General features: G+C 53.7%; 6 protein-coding genes across 6 annotated transcripts; 2 read left to right on the top strand and 4 right to left on the bottom strand.

The window, feature by feature from the left end:
* Positions 1-523: 523 nt before the first annotated feature.
* On the bottom strand, positions 524-2,763 carry V2A60_004813 (ATP-binding cassette Fe/S cluster precursor transporter ATM1; the record flags this gene model as incomplete). The annotated part of the gene is made up of 2 exons (XM_083256127.1): positions 524-600; positions 699-2,763. 2 exons carry the CDS (start codon positions 2,761-2,763, stop codon positions 524-526), a joined length of 2,142 nt encoding a protein of 713 aa, XP_083112253.1.
* Positions 2,764-3,965: 1,202 nt separating this feature from the next.
* On the top strand, positions 3,966-4,316 carry V2A60_004812 (uncharacterized protein; the record flags this gene model as incomplete). Its single annotated transcript, XM_083256126.1, has 1 exon — positions 3,966-4,316. The coding sequence occupies one exon, from the start codon at positions 3,966-3,968 to the stop codon at positions 4,314-4,316; it is 351 nt and encodes a 116-aa protein (XP_083112252.1).
* Positions 4,317-4,958: 642 nt separating this feature from the next.
* On the bottom strand, positions 4,959-6,955 carry V2A60_004811 (flavin-containing monooxygenase; the record flags this gene model as incomplete). The annotated part of the gene is made up of 7 exons (XM_083256125.1): positions 4,959-5,918; positions 5,977-6,103; positions 6,162-6,441; positions 6,501-6,531; positions 6,585-6,613; positions 6,679-6,810; positions 6,910-6,955. The coding sequence occupies 7 exons, from the start codon at positions 6,953-6,955 to the stop codon at positions 4,959-4,961; spliced, it is 1,605 nt and encodes a 534-aa protein (XP_083112251.1).
* Positions 6,956-8,250: 1,295 nt separating this feature from the next.
* V2A60_004810 (uncharacterized protein) lies at positions 8,251-10,873 on the bottom strand (the record flags this gene model as incomplete). Its single annotated transcript, XM_083256124.1, has 2 exons — positions 8,251-9,561; positions 9,617-10,873. 2 exons carry the CDS (start codon positions 10,871-10,873, stop codon positions 8,251-8,253), a joined length of 2,568 nt encoding a protein of 855 aa, XP_083112250.1.
* Positions 10,874-11,581: 708 nt separating this feature from the next.
* V2A60_004809 (ATP-binding protein) lies at positions 11,582-13,423 on the bottom strand (the record flags this gene model as incomplete). Its single annotated transcript, XM_083256123.1, has 5 exons — positions 11,582-12,001; positions 12,062-13,158; positions 13,198-13,208; positions 13,255-13,377; positions 13,419-13,423. The coding sequence occupies 5 exons, from the start codon at positions 13,421-13,423 to the stop codon at positions 11,582-11,584; spliced, it is 1,656 nt and encodes a 551-aa protein (XP_083112249.1).
* Positions 13,424-14,442: 1,019 nt separating this feature from the next.
* V2A60_004808 (uncharacterized protein) lies at positions 14,443-15,762 on the top strand (the record flags this gene model as incomplete). Its single annotated transcript, XM_083256122.1, has 2 exons — positions 14,443-14,931; positions 14,983-15,762. The coding sequence occupies 2 exons, from the start codon at positions 14,443-14,445 to the stop codon at positions 15,760-15,762; spliced, it is 1,269 nt and encodes a 422-aa protein (XP_083112248.1).
* Positions 15,763-15,997: the final 235 nt, after the last annotated feature.

The raw sequence follows: 15,997 nt of genomic DNA, 5'->3' as shown, positions 1-15,997 counted from the left end.
AAATGCCGAAGGCTCGACTGACGGAAGGACGAAACCCTGGCAATTTAGCGTTTCTATCCATGTGTTTTTTTTTCTCTTACGCTAGAGTTGGGCTTACACGAGCTAAAATTCAACCTATTTCGAACCTTGGCCACTCATCTAATCTAATCAGATGCGCCATGCGGGCCTCACGACCCATCAGATAAATTTTCCAACCCCCCCCCCCCCATGACTCGGAATAGTTCGCAGCCTCAGCTGGATTCTATTTGACAACGTTTTGCCGGATATTGCCGCTGAACCAATGTTACGCCGCATCCCCATATTTCCACCAATGAGTTGTCACAATACCCTGACTTGCTGCTGGATACTCGACCGTTGCCCACACACCTTCATCGCACTTGACTGCCTAATGTAGTAATTGATTTACGGAGCATTGTTCCCGGAACGCCAAGAACAGAAGTGGTGGATCTACAATGTAAATAAAAGGTAGATTTTGCGGCTTTATGTTCTATATACAAATGTCGTCCTTGTGGACCTTGGCATTCTACTTCTTGGCCTTGCTGGTACTCGCCGTCGCTTCCAGTCTGTCGGTCCCGTCGTCGTTGAAAAGAGTCTCTTGAGCTATCATCGAGTACGTTAGCGCAAAAAAAAGAATGTATTGGCCCATGGACACGAGCTATTGCCATCAGAACAAGGGGGGGAAGGGGGGGAGGACTCACCACTCCACAGCTCGGCATAGACACCAGCTCTATCAATCAGCTCCCGGTGGGTGCCCATCTCTGCCACCTGGCCCTCTTTGAGGACGATAATAAGGTCCGAGTCAAAAATTGTGCGCAGTCTATGCGCAACAAAGACACTTGTGCGGCCCTTTTCACGCAGGATGCCGTTGATGTTGACCATGAGGGCCTGTTCCGTATGCGTGTCCAGCGCGCTGGTGGCCTCGTCAAAGAAGAGCAGCGGCGGGTCCTTGAGCAGCAGGCGGCTCATGGCTAAGCGCTGCTTCTCGCCGCCGGAAATCATCAGACCGCGCTCGCCGACCTTGGTGTCATAGCCCTCGGGGAATTTTTCAATCGTGTCGTGGATGCGAGCGCGCTGCGCGGCGGCCACCACCTGCTCGTGAGTCGCGTCGATGGAGCCGTAACGGATGTTGTGCTCGACAGTGTCGTTGAAGAGCGGCGTATCCTGTGGCACAACGCCGATGGCTTGCCTCAGAGAGTCAACCTGGACATCCCGAATGTCTTGGTCGTCGATGAGAATGCGGCCGCCTTGAGTATCGTAGGAACGGAATAGCAACCGCAGCAGCGTCGACTTTCCGCAGCCACTAGGCCCGACAATCGCAACCTTTTTGCCAGCCGGTATAGTAAGGCTAAGGTTCTGCAAGATGGGCCTGTCTGGATGGTAGCCAAAGTTGACATTCTCAAACCTGATCTCACCGCCCTTGGTCAGAGCCAGCTCCTTGGCGCCAGGCTTGTCAGTGATACTGACGTTGACCTTTTGCAGGTTGAACAGCGTCTCCATGTCGAGCAAAGACTGTCGCAGCTCTCGGTAAACTGAGCCGAGAAAGTTGAGCGGCACAGACAGCTGGAACACGAGCTGGTTGACCATGACCAGGTCACCAACCGTCAGGCTGCCTTTGGCAACGCCGTCAGCGGCAAAGTACATCATTGCTGTGAGGGCAGACGAGAAGATGATGTTTTGGCCACTGTTGAGGAACGCCAGCGAAGTAGCCACCTTGATGGAGCTTTTTTCGTATTCTTTCAGGGCCTTGTCGTAGCGGGCCACCTCGAACTTTTCGTTGTTGAAGTATTTGACCGCCTCGTAGTTGATGAGCGAGTCGACAGCCACCGTGGAAGCTCTATTGTCGGCCGCATTAGCCTGGCGACGAAATTTGGTGCGCCACGCCGTCGTCCAGATCGTAAAGGCCGTGTATCCAACCATGGTCAACGCCGTCACCGCTGCAAATTTGGCGCCGTACTGCCAGGTCAGAATGCCGCAGACCATGCTGATTTCCAGCGCTGTGGGTAGGATGTGGAAGACCATGCTGGTGAGCAGGAAGCTGATGCCCTTGGTACCACGGTCAATCGCACGCGTCAGGCCGCCCGTCTGCTTGGACAGGTGGAAGGCCAGGTCCAGGCGCAGCAGGTGGTCAAAGACGTTGCGGGCCACGGATCGGATCGCCTTCTGCGCGACGGATGCGAAGACGGCATTGCGCAGCTCTTGGAACACGGTCGCGCCGATGCGGGAGGCGCCGTAGGCCACAATCATGGCGCCCGCCACAGTCGTTGCTGTGCCGCCGACGGCTGCCACGTCAATGTTCATCGAGTCGACGATGCTCTTGAAGTAAAAGGGCACCTGCACGTTGAGGACCTTGGCACCGATGAGTAGCGCCACGGCCAGGCTCACGCGCAGCTTCGTGCCAAGGTTGTCCTTGGGCCAGAGGTACCGCGACATCTCCTTCATGATGGCCCAGTCAGCCTTGCGTTGTTCCGTGACAGTCTTTTCCGGCATCGCCAGCGGATCCTTGTTCTTGGCCGCCGATGCCGTGGCCTTGCCGGCCGGCTTCGTAGCTTGCGGGGCTACCATCGTCGTCTTTATCGTGTTCGGGGTCGTGGTCTTGGGCGGGGGCGCCTGCGGTCGCCGTGTTGCAGCAGTCGTTCGAAGCGTCTGGATCGGCTGAGAGGCCGAGATTGAGCTCGGTGGCGGCCACTGCGGGCGGATGCGCGCCGATGCTATCCCGTAGCGGGAGCAGAGCATCGGCGCTCGTGACGCGAGGTGAAGAATCATTGCCGTCCAAACATTGTACGCTGATATCGGATGGCGAGGTCGATGGTGGAGGAGAAAAATGTAGCTCGGTCGTCGGCGTGGGCGGGCGGGCGAGCGGGCGGGCTGACCAGTTGCGGTGGCCTGGTTTGAATAGCACCGCCAATCAGGAGTAATACGAAACGTGAATGGCTCTGAAGCGAGATTACGCAGGTATCGATACGCAAGACGCCCGGCCACAGGATAATGAGGCCAAAAGGGTCGAGCGAGTCGAGGTCAACAAGGTTGCGGTTGCGTCGCTCAAGGCGGAGGCGGGCGAAAGGTGGAGGCTTGAGGTGACTGGGATGAAGTCGACAGGCGGACCATGTATGGTGTCATTGGTGCGAGAAAAAGCACAAATTTAATACGCATTAAATTGTGCAGAATAATAGTAATTTTGCAACAACTACAAGAGTTCTCTTGTCTGTGCTATCGCTCCTTCTTCTTCTTCCTCTTCTTCGATGCCATTCCGTTTCCTCGTACTCGACGCTTTTTGGTTGTCGTGTGCTCGATTGGCGGGCTACTGGAGCGGCTTTATTAGCGCCGCGCCATGATCGCGACTGTTGGTTGGTCCTGTTTATACCAGAATTCGCATCATCGGTGGTGCGGAGAGTCGTCTCCTACCATCACTGATCTATCCATATTCCAGACTAGCGTATGAACAATCTACGATGGCCAGAGCAAAAAAGTGAATGACCTGCCCTATCCTCCTCTTGCTATGCAGCGGCTCCCCACATTCTCCAGAAGGAGCCTGCTTTGGGAGGGATCCGCGCGAACAACATCCAACCGACATTTTTCTTCTTTACTCCATTCGTAGATGCAATCGCGAACTTGGCCCTTCATATTTGAGCAGCTCATTACTGCATTCCTGGCGAGGGCTCTCACGCCGCGAACGAGTATCAACCGACATTCCGCATCACTCCAAATGTCTCACGATCGTCAGGCTATTGAGACACTGCATCGTCGCCGGGGGCTGCAGCTTCCAGTAGCAGCCCTATTACTGCGGGAGGGCTGCTTTGCCGCGGATCTGCCCTGGCATGTTGTGTCTTTGGGTACATGCCCGGGATAACTATATAAGCTGGGTGAAGCACCCTCGTTCGGTCTCCTTCTCTCCTACCAGTCCATCAACTTTACAGCCAGTCTTTCTCCCACACTCTTTTCTCAACCAAACTTAATCCACCTTCATTATGAAGTTCGCCATTGTTGCTGCTCTGCTCGGCGTTGCCGCCGCCTCCCCTCTGGGTGCCGTTCGTGGCGCTGTCCATGGTCTTGCCAAGGCCGTTCCCGATGGCCTGGGTGACACCATCGAGGGCATCACCGACCCCATCGCGGATGCCATCGATGGCGCTCTCGGAGATGCCGCTGGCACTGCTCTCCCCGGCGGTATCGGCAACACTCTCACCGGTGGTGTTGGCAATGTCGGCCCTACCAACACCACCCCCGGTGGTATCGGCAACACTCTCCCCGGTGGTGTTGGCAACACCAACCCTGGCGGCCTTGCCGGTATCCTCCGCCGCCTGCTGCACAGCGAGCAGTAAATCCCCTTTCAGCTATTGCCAGCTGTTACTGTACGTGCCCAAGACTTGACTGCGTATGATGGAGCCTGGCTGACATTCCTTAGATAATCGAATACCCCGGTTCTGTCTATCTGGCGCGCGAGTGCTGCAAGGTTTTTTGTGATATCTGCGTGGGAGCTTTTGCATATTTATATTATGTAGTCTATCCTCTTGGAATTGAAACAGCGATTAGCTAGAAACCTTTTAGAATTGTAAAGATTTGGTGTTGAACATGCTCTTCCTGTAATACTGTATTCGAGTTTCAATTTATTGCCAGTATGGACAGTGTCTAACTAGAACATTAGTGGCCCGTAGTGTTGACCTTGTAACACTCCTCTGCAGACAATGGTCATGATTCCTGTGTTCTTGGGGTTTTCCCTGCCCGTGCGGTCACAAACGCGCAGCAGACTCCTAACTTCTGCAACTGTTACGTCGACTTGGAGACGACTAGGTATTGATTCATATTGCGAGAATAACTTAAAAATCCAGTTATGGCTTATATGGCTGCGTGTTACAGTGGGTGCCGGGTAGCAGCATGACTTGTCACGGTATAGGGTAACTTCCGCGACGCAAAGGGAAGATTAACGAAGGGAACGAGGCGCAAAAAAACACCTTGACCTCTCACTAGTTACTGTCCTTATACCGGGCCAAGTTCGCTTCATGCTTCTCGTTCAGCCTCTGCACCTCGGCCCTCGCACCACTCCACGCCTTTCTCTTGTTCCCCGGAAACAGCCGCCAGACAGCCGAAGTGAAGACGCCCGTCTCAATCATCCTGTAAAGCCGCCTCTCGCGCCACCAAAACGCCCAAGACGCCCACCCGCACCACGGGCCCACGTGGCGCTCGACGCCGAGGCCGGCCGTCTCGTCGGCCCAGACGAGCCAGGCGCGCATGTTGACGGTCGCGGGAACGATGGTGGCGCGGCGAGCGAGGCCCGTCACGTACGCGGCCTGCCCGTCCATCCAGCGCTCCATGGCCCGCTGCGGCGGGAGCCGTGACCGGCCGCGCCACACCTGCGCGACGCACATGCTCGTCAGGTCCGCGACGGTGAAGGCGCCGGTCGCGAACCACACGCAGCCGACAAACGCCAGCGAGTCGGGCCGGTCGAGGGAGAAGACGTTCTGGTAGAGCCGCGGCAGGGGCCGGCCCCGCGCCCCGGAGGCGGTGTCCCAGGCGGCGTCGGCGTGCCGCATCGGGTTGACGCGGTCGTCGAGCAGGTCGTAGTTGTTCTCGTAGCCGACGCAGCAGACGACCACGTCGGCCTGTATCGTGGAGCCGTCGGCGAGCTCGACCGTCGTCGGGCCGGTGATGCGGCTGACGCCCGCGGTAGAGGTGACCCGGCCGGCGCGCAGGTTCGGGATCAGGGCGTCGTTGATAATTGGGTTGGTGACGGTGGCGGGCGGCGCGTCGTCGAGCCCCCACGCCGGGTCCAGCGCCCCAAAGACGGAAGCGGTGATGTTGCGCAGCACGCGGCCGCTGATGACGTCGCGCAGCCGCGGGAAGAGCCAGTCAATGGTGCCTTGCAGCCGGATCAGACGGTGGGTGAGGACGCTGGTCGCGGGGACGCCCTTGAGTTCGCGGGGTAGCTGCAGCAAGCCTGTCAGAAGGGTTGTGTGGACATGACTCTCTTAGTATTCAACGTACGACATGCGCTCCTCGGGTATGAGACAGGTACACCTTTGAAGCGACTCCTACCAAATCAATGGCAATGTCGGCACTGGTATTGCCTATGCCTGCGACAACAACCCTTTTACCAGCATAGTCAGAGGCTCTAAGGATGTTCCTAGATTAGCTGCATGTATGGGCATACGACAATCCTGATTACATACCTTTTAAATTGCTGCGAGTGCATCACCTCACCAGCAAACAGGTTCTGGCCCTCGAGCTGAAAGGCAGTGGCCTTGGCATGCGGGCCAGTAGCCATAACGACCTTGTCAAAGTACTGTGACGGAGCTCCCTCAATGTCAATTTTCCACTGCCCCGTCTCTTCAATTTCCGAAATGTGCGTGATACGGGTATTGAGCCTAAAGTGCGGCGCGAGCTGAAAGTGCTCTACGTACGATTCTATGTATTTTTCCACCTCTTTTGCGGAACAGTGCGTCGGGGTATCTGGCATGCATTAGATCGGCACGGCGATGAATGAATCAGGATGTGGGATTTGCATCTACCTCTTGGAAAGGGAAAGTCGGTATAGCACATCTGGTCTCGCTGGTCAGTCTAGGCTGCGAAGCTTCGAGCCGCATGGGGCTTACTCGTTCAATAGGGATATTGGCCTGTGTGGCTGGTTGACAGTCAGTATTGACAATCTACATTGTTGGATTTCATACATTATGCCACCTTACTTACATTCGAGGATACTCAAAGTTGCCTTGTCCTCTGTAAAGTGCCACAAGCCCCCATAGTATGCGCTCTTATCAAAGCCAGTGACCTCAAAGTTCTCCTCGATCAAGTTCTTGACTGCCGCTATGCCCATTCCTCCTATGGGAAAAAGTTAGCCTCGCCTTTCTGCTTCCCCTTCTTCTCTTCGGCCTGTAATTAAGCTAGACAGTCAAGGGGGCTAAAAGGTTTGGCTCTTACCGAGGCCGACCACTGCCACGGTCGTCCCCTTGTGCGCCTTATCCATAGCTTGGCCGCAAGATGGGGCGGAGTGAATCAAGTGATTATCGCCAGATCAACCGATTGAGACTATCGCAATACCTAGATCTGCTGATGGCAGGGTAGAGGTGCGCGCAATCCTTCCCCAGGCTGGCCTATCTACCTCCCTGCCCAGGTGTCTAGGTATGTAGGTACCTAGTCTGCTAGTTAATGATTACTATGTGGTTGGGGGCGAAGGGGATCCACGTGCTGAATGTGGCTACAGGTCGGTACGTAGTTTGGCACCTTATTAAGTTGACTGCTATGTTGACCGAGACACTACTGGTACTTATGCCGTCCCCATGTAATTAAAATTTAATCATTTTTCTACGACTCATCAGGCACGCAACCATCAGATAGTATCCCGGGACAATGATATTATCACAAAATACTCCGCAGGTTTGCCTATTTATTTTATCCTGTTTCATTCTGCTACCCGCCCGCCGCCGCTGGTAGCTACCTACCTACCTACCTGTATCTACCCGCTAACCTAGCAGCTAACTAAGTACTTAAGTAAGGTACCTAGTTTAGTACCTACCTACCTAGTCAATCACTACCTACTTACAGTAAGTACCTTAAGTATCAGTAGTACTCAAACAAGGTAGCCGTCCAGAACCACACATGTATATACTTACACACTCGGCGATAGAGTACCTGACAAGGATCAGAGGGATCTATAGGTAGTAAGAGAATTCAGCAAACTGCCCTTGGTCGCCTTGCCCATGCTGTTGTAGGCTGCATAGAAGAGCACAACTGCAACGCTCACAATACGCCACGCACACCCAGCAGGGCAATTACAACACGTACTCAAGTGTTCAAGAAATCTGCTCCCAGATTTCAGGGACACCAGTACTGTTCAAAGTGACCCTTATGCAAAGACGAGCCTCTTATTGTTCATAAACCGACAAAGAACGAGACTTGGGATATGAAGCACAGAAAACTTCGCCCATTCTGATAAACTCTAAAGTACATATGCTACTGCTATTCCAATAATCGCGCCGATATACTGAATTTTGGACATTTGTTTGTTTTCCCTTATTTCCTATGGTACTCTTGTCTCTCTGATTTCGCTGGCTTCTCACAACATTCGTAAAACAGACCAATCCTCTCCGACCAGCAAATAGCAAATCTAGAAAGGGGAACAAAAAGAAAAGAAAGGCAAAGTATCAAAGAACGAACCGCAAAACGCCACATTCAAAAGTCCGACGTGCTTAAGCCGACAGCCATCGACGAAAATGAAACAAAAATTCTGTCAGGTTAGCCGCCACAGTCCAAACTAGCTCGTCATTGAGCCTCCACGCGAGCTGGGACGTCTTCCATATCGTCCATGTCCGACGATGATTCTACAGACGCTTCGATGGTTTTGCCCTTCTTGCTCGCTGTCTTGCGCTTGTGTATATTGTTTTCAAGGAATCCGTCCCCATTGCCCTCGTCGTTGTCGACAAAGATGCCAGCAGACTCCTCAATTGGCTCAACAGGCCTCCTAGGTTTCCTCGCCGATGAAGGTCGCTTTCCATTTTGTGTCCTCTTCGCCGGAGTAGCTTTGGCAGACTGTGGAACCTCAGAGAGCGCATCCAAGGCAGGATCGATTTGCATTTCCTGAGTCTCCGGCGAAGGTTCCTCTTCATCGCCTTGCATATCCTCCTTGGTGAGTGTCTCAGCGCTGACGGCTTGACGGTTCTCCTCCGTCTTTCCAAATGGAACTTGAGAGATGAGTTGCATCTCCTCTTCGTCGTCCCAGCCCGCGCCGGCAATGTTCGGAAGTTCGCCAGCTTGATCGTACGCGTCCACAAGAAATTGAGCACATTCCCGCACAGTTCTCATAGCTGAACCAGGGACGGACTTGACTAGACGACTCCACACGAGTTCTAGCGTGGAACGATGCCACAGGTTGCGGAACTGCTTGTCGCACAGCTTTTGCCATGGGACCTTGTCAGTAGGAGAGGCTGATGTAGAGTTGATGGCCAGCACTAGACGATATTTTTCAGTCTCAGGCATATCTTCGAGTTGACGGCGGGCCTTGTCAAGTCGAAAAGAGATGTTGGAGTCAGGTTCAGTTGAAGCCAACTTGTCCTGGGTCTGAATCCGCAAGTTCATCGACTTCCACTTCGTGATACACTGCAACCGACTTCTCGTACGTTCCATGAGCTCGCTGATGTTCTGCCAGTCGACAAGTTCCTCGTACGGTCTCTTCAAAATCTCCTTGGTCGGATCCTTTTCACGTATCTCGTCGATATCCTTCATGGCATCTTGGATCAACTGCGTCAGGCGCGCCTCCTCCTCGTCAGACCAAGGTTCTTTCTTCTGCGCGCCGCCACAGACGAGGTAGTTTCGATAACGATCGCGAATATCTTCCGGATGGCGGTTGATAATGCCGGCAATGTGTGCCCATTTGGTGCCATGTTGGTTGATAAGACCAGATAGTTCGTTATCTTGTTCAAACGTCCAAGTGCCTCGTGCAACAAAATTGTGGAACTTCTTTCGAGCAATGTTGATAACTTTTTGTCTGTGGCGGTCGGGGCATTCGGCAAAAATGCGAAGCCAGAGCTGAGCGTGGGCTTCTCCGGCAGAAGTTCCACCAGGGGCTTGAATCATCTGCAGAAAATGCATTAGGTTCCAGTAATCGTGCCGCGTTGAGAAGGATACATACCTCGTTGACCTCGCGCTGTTCCATATCGTATTCGGCTCTGAAGCTTTCAATGGCATGGGCAATGCGAGACAATTCCGCCTCGCTAAATTTGCCTTGAGTGTAGGACGACCGGGGAGCTGGCTCGTTGAATAGATCTTTCAATCTATCAGCTTTCCGTTGGCGTCTGGGTCCCTTCTTAGCCGCAGCACTCTTCATGCGTCGGGGCTTGGGCGTTATGGACGAAGGGGATGGGAGCTGCTCGAATGCTTCGAGTGAGGCGTCAGTGACAGGCTGATCGAAGTATGTTGGCTTTGACTTCTTGCGCGTGGAGCGTGCGCGTCGTGGCGATGGTACTGCCTGTCCATCTGCTGGTGCCTCTTCTGCCGCACTCTCCGGCGCCTTTTCTGGCTCCTCTCCTGGCACCTCTTCTGGCGCTTGTTCTGGCGCTCCTTCTGGCGCTTGTTCTGGCACCTCTTCTGGCACTTCTGTAGCGACAAGAACGGCGTCCGCCACATTAGTATCTTGCTGCTGCGACGCCTGCTTGTTAATGTGTTCTTGCCAAGCCTCTCGCGCTACAGCTTCAACATCGCGGTCCATTTCGTCAGCTTCGACACCGCTGGGGCCGGCAGTGTCGTCCAACAGACGGCTGTGGTGAGAATGTGCTATAGATGGCGATGTAGGGGACTGTGATTGAGACTGCTCCTCGGGGATGCTATCAACGGCAGCATTCGACTTGCGTTTCTTCCGGTCCTTGCTGTCGGAGAAATCGGAATTCTTGCGCTTCTTCTTCGAAAGTGAAGCGGGCGTCACGACAGACTCATCAGCATCATCGTTGCCATTGACAGAGCTGGAGTGTCTGCGCGCGCGTCTCTGCGCCTTGGTGGCGCTGTTGTGCTCGTTCCTTTCCTTCCTGTCGCGCCGTTTCTTCTTCGGAGATGGGGGCTCGATGGCCTGGGACGAGGCGGCGGCGTTGCTGTCAAACACCTCTAATGCGCCAAAGTCGGCCTCTCCCTCGCTGGCCTCGTAGTCATCGCGAAGGGGCGGGAGTTCTTGCGACGCGGCCGCCATTCCGTCGGCGTCAACAGGGTCTTGTTGGTACTCAGGCTCGCGGTCGCGGTCGCGGTCGCGGTCGCGGCGTTTGCGATGCCGGTGCTTTTTGGAGCTGGAGGATGGTGCAGCCGAGAGGTCGTCTCTGGTCGGAGATGATTGGGATCGCATAAGAGAGAGCAATGTTGATGCGAAACCACGCGAATCACCCCATTTGCTGGTGGAAGACATGGAAGCGGAAAAGCAGCGACAGTTCAATTTTGCAAGGATCCAATGTGGATAGCGGTTGCTGGGGAAGGCGGGCTCTGCATAAGCCAGTGGACAGGTGGATGTGGCGCCTGAAAATTGGAGGCGCGTCGAAGTCTCGCCAGTTGGTTGGCTGGGAAGCTGCCACCACTGCAGGGTAGGGCCGGCCGCGCACACGCCGCAATTTATGCCTGAAGATCGAGGCACAAACTCAGTACCTAGATTATTTGCGACCTTCCTACCTTTCATCAGTCGCTACTTTACTTATCAGTACATCGGGATCGAGGAGGCTGGGTCGTAGCATAATGACGGTAGTAGGGAGGTGTTCACGGTCGCATCTTGGGTGGCACCGGGTGCATATGTTGTACAAGATCACTTTCATGAATTGTGATTGAAAATAATTTCCCCCTCCCTCAACGCCTCGCCCCCCGAAATCCTCTGGCTATCTATCTAGCTAGCCACCACCAGGAGCCCGTCTGCTCAGACGTCAAGAATCTCCACCAACGCAGTTACCGTACTTTCGTATCACGCACGCGCTACAATAGCGCAAACAAAAGAAGTCAAGATTGCGACAGCGAAGTCTGTCTGTGTTGATATTCAAAATCAGCTCTATTCCCAACCATGATACATAAAGAAATGTTTTTGTAGGACCCAATAGGGCGCTCAGCATGTAGATCCAAGCGCCTTGAACGCTTACTCCTCCTTGCTCTCAGCTTCCTTTATCCGCACCGTGATTCCCTTGCGGCCAGTCTCAATCTCATAATGACCACCGAGAACGAGATCCTTGGCGACCAGCTCACGTGTTCTGCCCAAGCTCTCAATGTCGGCAATGCGCTGGATAGTTAGCTCCAGGTGCTTGTCGAAGTCGGGCTCGCTGCAAATCTCTTGGAACGCACGATGCATCGGGACGCTGCTGGCTCGCACATCTGCCTTGCTTGTGATACTGAAGAGGTTGAGGCTGTCAAGTTTACGGATAAAGTCGCATCGCGTCATTAGCTCTTGGGCAACATGGAATGGGAAGGAAGGCAGTAAATGGCCGATGACGGGGTCGTATGTCAGGTCCATGTCTTTTTCTTTGGCCACCAATGCCTGCGCCAGAACCATGGCGGCAGCCTAATTTCCAATCAGTTAATGTGCTCTTGAAGCTGGTGTCCACACAGCACAGCTACTTACCGCCCACTTTTGCTGATCCATGACATCGTCGTCCATTTCCATGCCGAGAATCCAGCACTGGTTCAGGAACCACCTCTTCTCAATATCCTTGATGCTCTCGCATGTCGCCAACATATCCTTGCTCTTCGCAACCTTGTTTAAGAAATTCAGCCGTCCACCAACTCGATCGTAAACCTGCTCGAGCTGGTTGGTATCGAGTGACTCGCCCCAGTAGCGTTGACGGTACTTTTTCAAAGCGCTCACCGCCTGCTGCTTGGGAAGATCGGTGATGGGAAGCACTTCCATTCGGGTGGCAAGCTGTTTCAGCCGCTCATAGACCCAATAGTCGTCCGAGTTGAAGATCATGGTAACAAGGTTAGTGGCGGCCCACTGCTCGGCGCGCTGTTGCAGTAGCTCAATGAGATCGCGGCCATCGTCATCGTCGCGCAGGAGATGCATCTGATTGACGATGAGGATCAGCGGCTTTCGGCGCTTCTTAAGCAGCTTCATCGCCACCTTTTCAAGTTTGTTGAGGGCGCGCTCGATGTCCAGCAGGGCAGTCGACTCGCGAGGGCCGCGCTCGCTAAAGTAGCCGCCAATGTAGTCCTCATGAAACTCGTAGTTGAGGGCTTTTCCGAGGCGGAGGCGGACGACTTCGAGGTCGGCATGGGCCTCAAACATGGAGACGCCGTCGCCGTCAATCTTGCGCATGGCTTCGAGTAGCATGCTGCTCTTACCAGTGCCCTTCTCGCCAATCATGAGGAAATAGTGGCCAATGTCACGTCCATCGACAATGGCATCGACAATGCTCTGCTCTGAGCGGTGGACCCATCGTTCTTCATTTGCCTCACGATGGGACGGCAAGTCTTTGCCTACAGCAGCAAGATCAAGGACAGGGTCACCAGGCTCGAAGGCGCGTACCATCTTGGTTACCACAAGCATCTTGTAACTTCTGTGGTAAATGTATCCCGCAGCAGCAAACCCGAGACCCAGTACAAGAATGGAGGCAAATGTGGTTGCGGCGGACTCTGCCATCTTGGATGCCACCGATGGTTCCGCTTGAGCCCTGCCATTGCTCGCCTTGGTGCTGCCACCTGTAGCTGTCTCAGCCTTGCAGTCTGTCGTGGTTCAGTATTAGCTGCAGTTTGGCAACCAACTGGATAGAGGACTTGTGCAATTAAATTGACTAGACGCCTCGCTAAATCTAGACGTACCGTTTCGCTTTGAGCTCTGCGTCGAGAACGCGCATGCCCTGCGTGGCCATGTCGGAGGCCTCGCCGTGCTCCTCGCCAACAAACGCGTGGCGGTTCCAGGTACAAGCCTTTGTGTACTCATCGCTACCTTGATGTTGCCAAGACCTCACTCGGTGACGGCAGACGGCATAGCACCACCAAGCCTTTGAGGTTACAGTCAATTCTAGATTTTACAGACAAACAAAGATGCACGCAAGGAGAGGCGGTTGGCGTTAAACTCTGCCGAGGACACGCGCACCAGTACGAGCGACGATGGTCTGTGCAAAGGGGCTGCTGCGCTGGTCGCCAGACTACCTGAAGTGGCAGGGCATGGGTATTGGTTATTGGTAGCGAGATTAGCGGGGACCCTGGTGTCCTCCAGGACATGCTCCCCTGCTGGTACGAGTACCTAGGCACTCAGCAGGTGAGCTGACAGTGGGTGCCCAGCATCGCCAAGTACACCTACCAAAAGCGTTCGCCATCCACTGCAACTCACTGTAGCCCACTCGTCTGTGACCCGCTGCCAACGGTAAGCTGGATGGCTGGCTTACTTACTGAGTACCTACTAAGGTACTTACTGGTTCCTACCAGTAACTACGTACCTGGATGCCTGGGTATTCATAAGAGGGAGGTTTGCTGGGGCCTCAATTAAAAGCCCCCCTCGTCCCCACCCCGGCTAGCGCCCAACCTTATTTTTGCTTCTTCACCATCATCGGATCCAGCTCCATCAGCATCACCATCCCAAGCAATCACTTAAGTACTTGCCTGCCTTGATATATTCAACCGGCCATCACATAGCCTTCCCACTATGCGCAGAAAGATCATGCCGTCATCATCCTGCTCTTCTTCGGCTGTAAATCACTTACGTCTCATATCGCGCCTCACCTTGCAAAAAAAGCTCACTGCCATGTAACACTGCCCCTCACTTTCTTCCAACTCGAAACATCATCTTTCCCGCCTCGTTTTAGCGCACATAACCCGATCTTGGGATACGCTCGCTTACCCTATTTCTCATCTCACCCATCTCAGCATCTGGGGAATCTCATGGTTCATTCAATCAACCTTCCAAGCCATGTACACCACAACACACGTTTCATATAGATTCCCCAAACTTGCGCTTTGCGGACAAAATTGCTTGCTTTTTTCCCCTGCAGATTCAATGCATTCATGATGCTTCCTGGTGCTCTCGAAATTGAAGAACGCTGGCTGCACCAAGAAATCGGCCGCCTGCGCGAACTGCTCAGAATCGACAACCTGTCTTGCTCCAAACATCACTGCGAATTTACAAAGGCGATCCAAAGTCGGCTGCGTTCTTTTGACCATAATGAGCGTATTCATACATCACTTTTTCAGTGCCCTTCCCTCCAATGGGCAGGCAGCAATGCTTTCTACAGCCTCAATCCCCGCAAAGCCATCCTCGAGGCAACACGAGTCGTCTTTAGAGACGAGCTTCGAGACGGAGGTATCTATTACGAATGTTCCATGCATGGAATTGTGGCCTTGGACCAAGTAGAAAAGCACCGCATAGTTCTCATCAACACCGTCAAGCGCGAAATGTCGGCGGCCATGATGGATGTCACTCAGCCATCTCTTCTCGACGAGCTACACAACGCTGCTACTCTTCATTACGGTCTTTTTCATATGGGTTTTCGAGCAGCTGTTAGTAAATCTTGTCAAAAAATTCTACCAGCTGCTAATACTCTCTTTTAGATCTTGGTCCATAGCCTTGATCCAAGGCTGCATACACCGAAGGAACAAATCATGGCAAAGCTCAACGCTCTCTTCCCCCCTATTGCCGCAGCAAACTTGGATCTAGCACTGTCGTTGTCTTTGTATTCTAATGGTTTGCGCGAGAACATTCGCTTTTCTGTTTATGAGCACTTGATGCTTGATAATACAACCGACATGACCAAGTGGCGGGCACTGCAGACCCGTCTCTTCTCTTGGTGCAGCATTCCTAGTTATTCCGAAGCTAGGGGCGCACTCCTGCGCTATAATGAGGAATTCAAAAAGATGGAAATACTATGTCTTTCTACTCTTCACTCGCTTGGCTGCCGAGGAAGCAGCAGTTGCGCTTCAGAGACTCCAGCTGAAAGTCCTTTTTTGACAAGCTCGTCCAGGTCTAGCGCGTTTCCATCCCCAAACTCCTCCTCACTTTTTGCCGGCGACAAATCCGACTTCGAGGCAAGCGTTCAGAGTTCTCATTTCTCCATCGCTTCCGGCCAGTCGCTGTCTTCTCAAACCTGGTGCGCCGCTCAACGCTCGCCGCTGCTGAGAGGAATGCCGGGCCGCGAAATCTCGGCGGCCAAAACCGACGGTGCGGCTTTTGCCGGAGATGTCGACGCCGCTCCCATTCTCACATATCCCAATGACCTATCGCGCCATGAGTTTGTGCAGCACCCGCTCGCTAAACACTTGAACATGTCACCTCGCGAACTGATTCAGCTTGGCCTTTTGCTCCCTAGACAGCTCCGGAGTCGCAACTTCTAGTACAACTTTGACTCTGAGAATGAAATGGAGGAAGAAGTAGCCGAAAGTCTGAAGCCTGCACGGGACAAGAGCAAAAGACGACGGTTCGGTCGAAAAGGCTCAGACACACCAGTGCCACCAGTGCCGCCTCTGCCCTCGATCCCCGAGGCTCTCCATTCGAATTCGACACCGAGCAACTTTGAGAAAATTGTGCGGCGCATAAGATCAAAGTCAAGCTTGGCGACGCGAGACATCT

The sequence above is a fragment of the Cordyceps javanica genome, chromosome 3 (genome assembly GCF_051103115.1).
Source record: "Cordyceps javanica chromosome 3, complete sequence".
In the NCBI taxonomy this organism is placed as follows: domain Eukaryota; kingdom Fungi; phylum Ascomycota; class Sordariomycetes; order Hypocreales; family Cordycipitaceae; genus Cordyceps; species Cordyceps javanica.
This window is presented reverse-complemented; position numbering and strand designations above follow the sequence as displayed.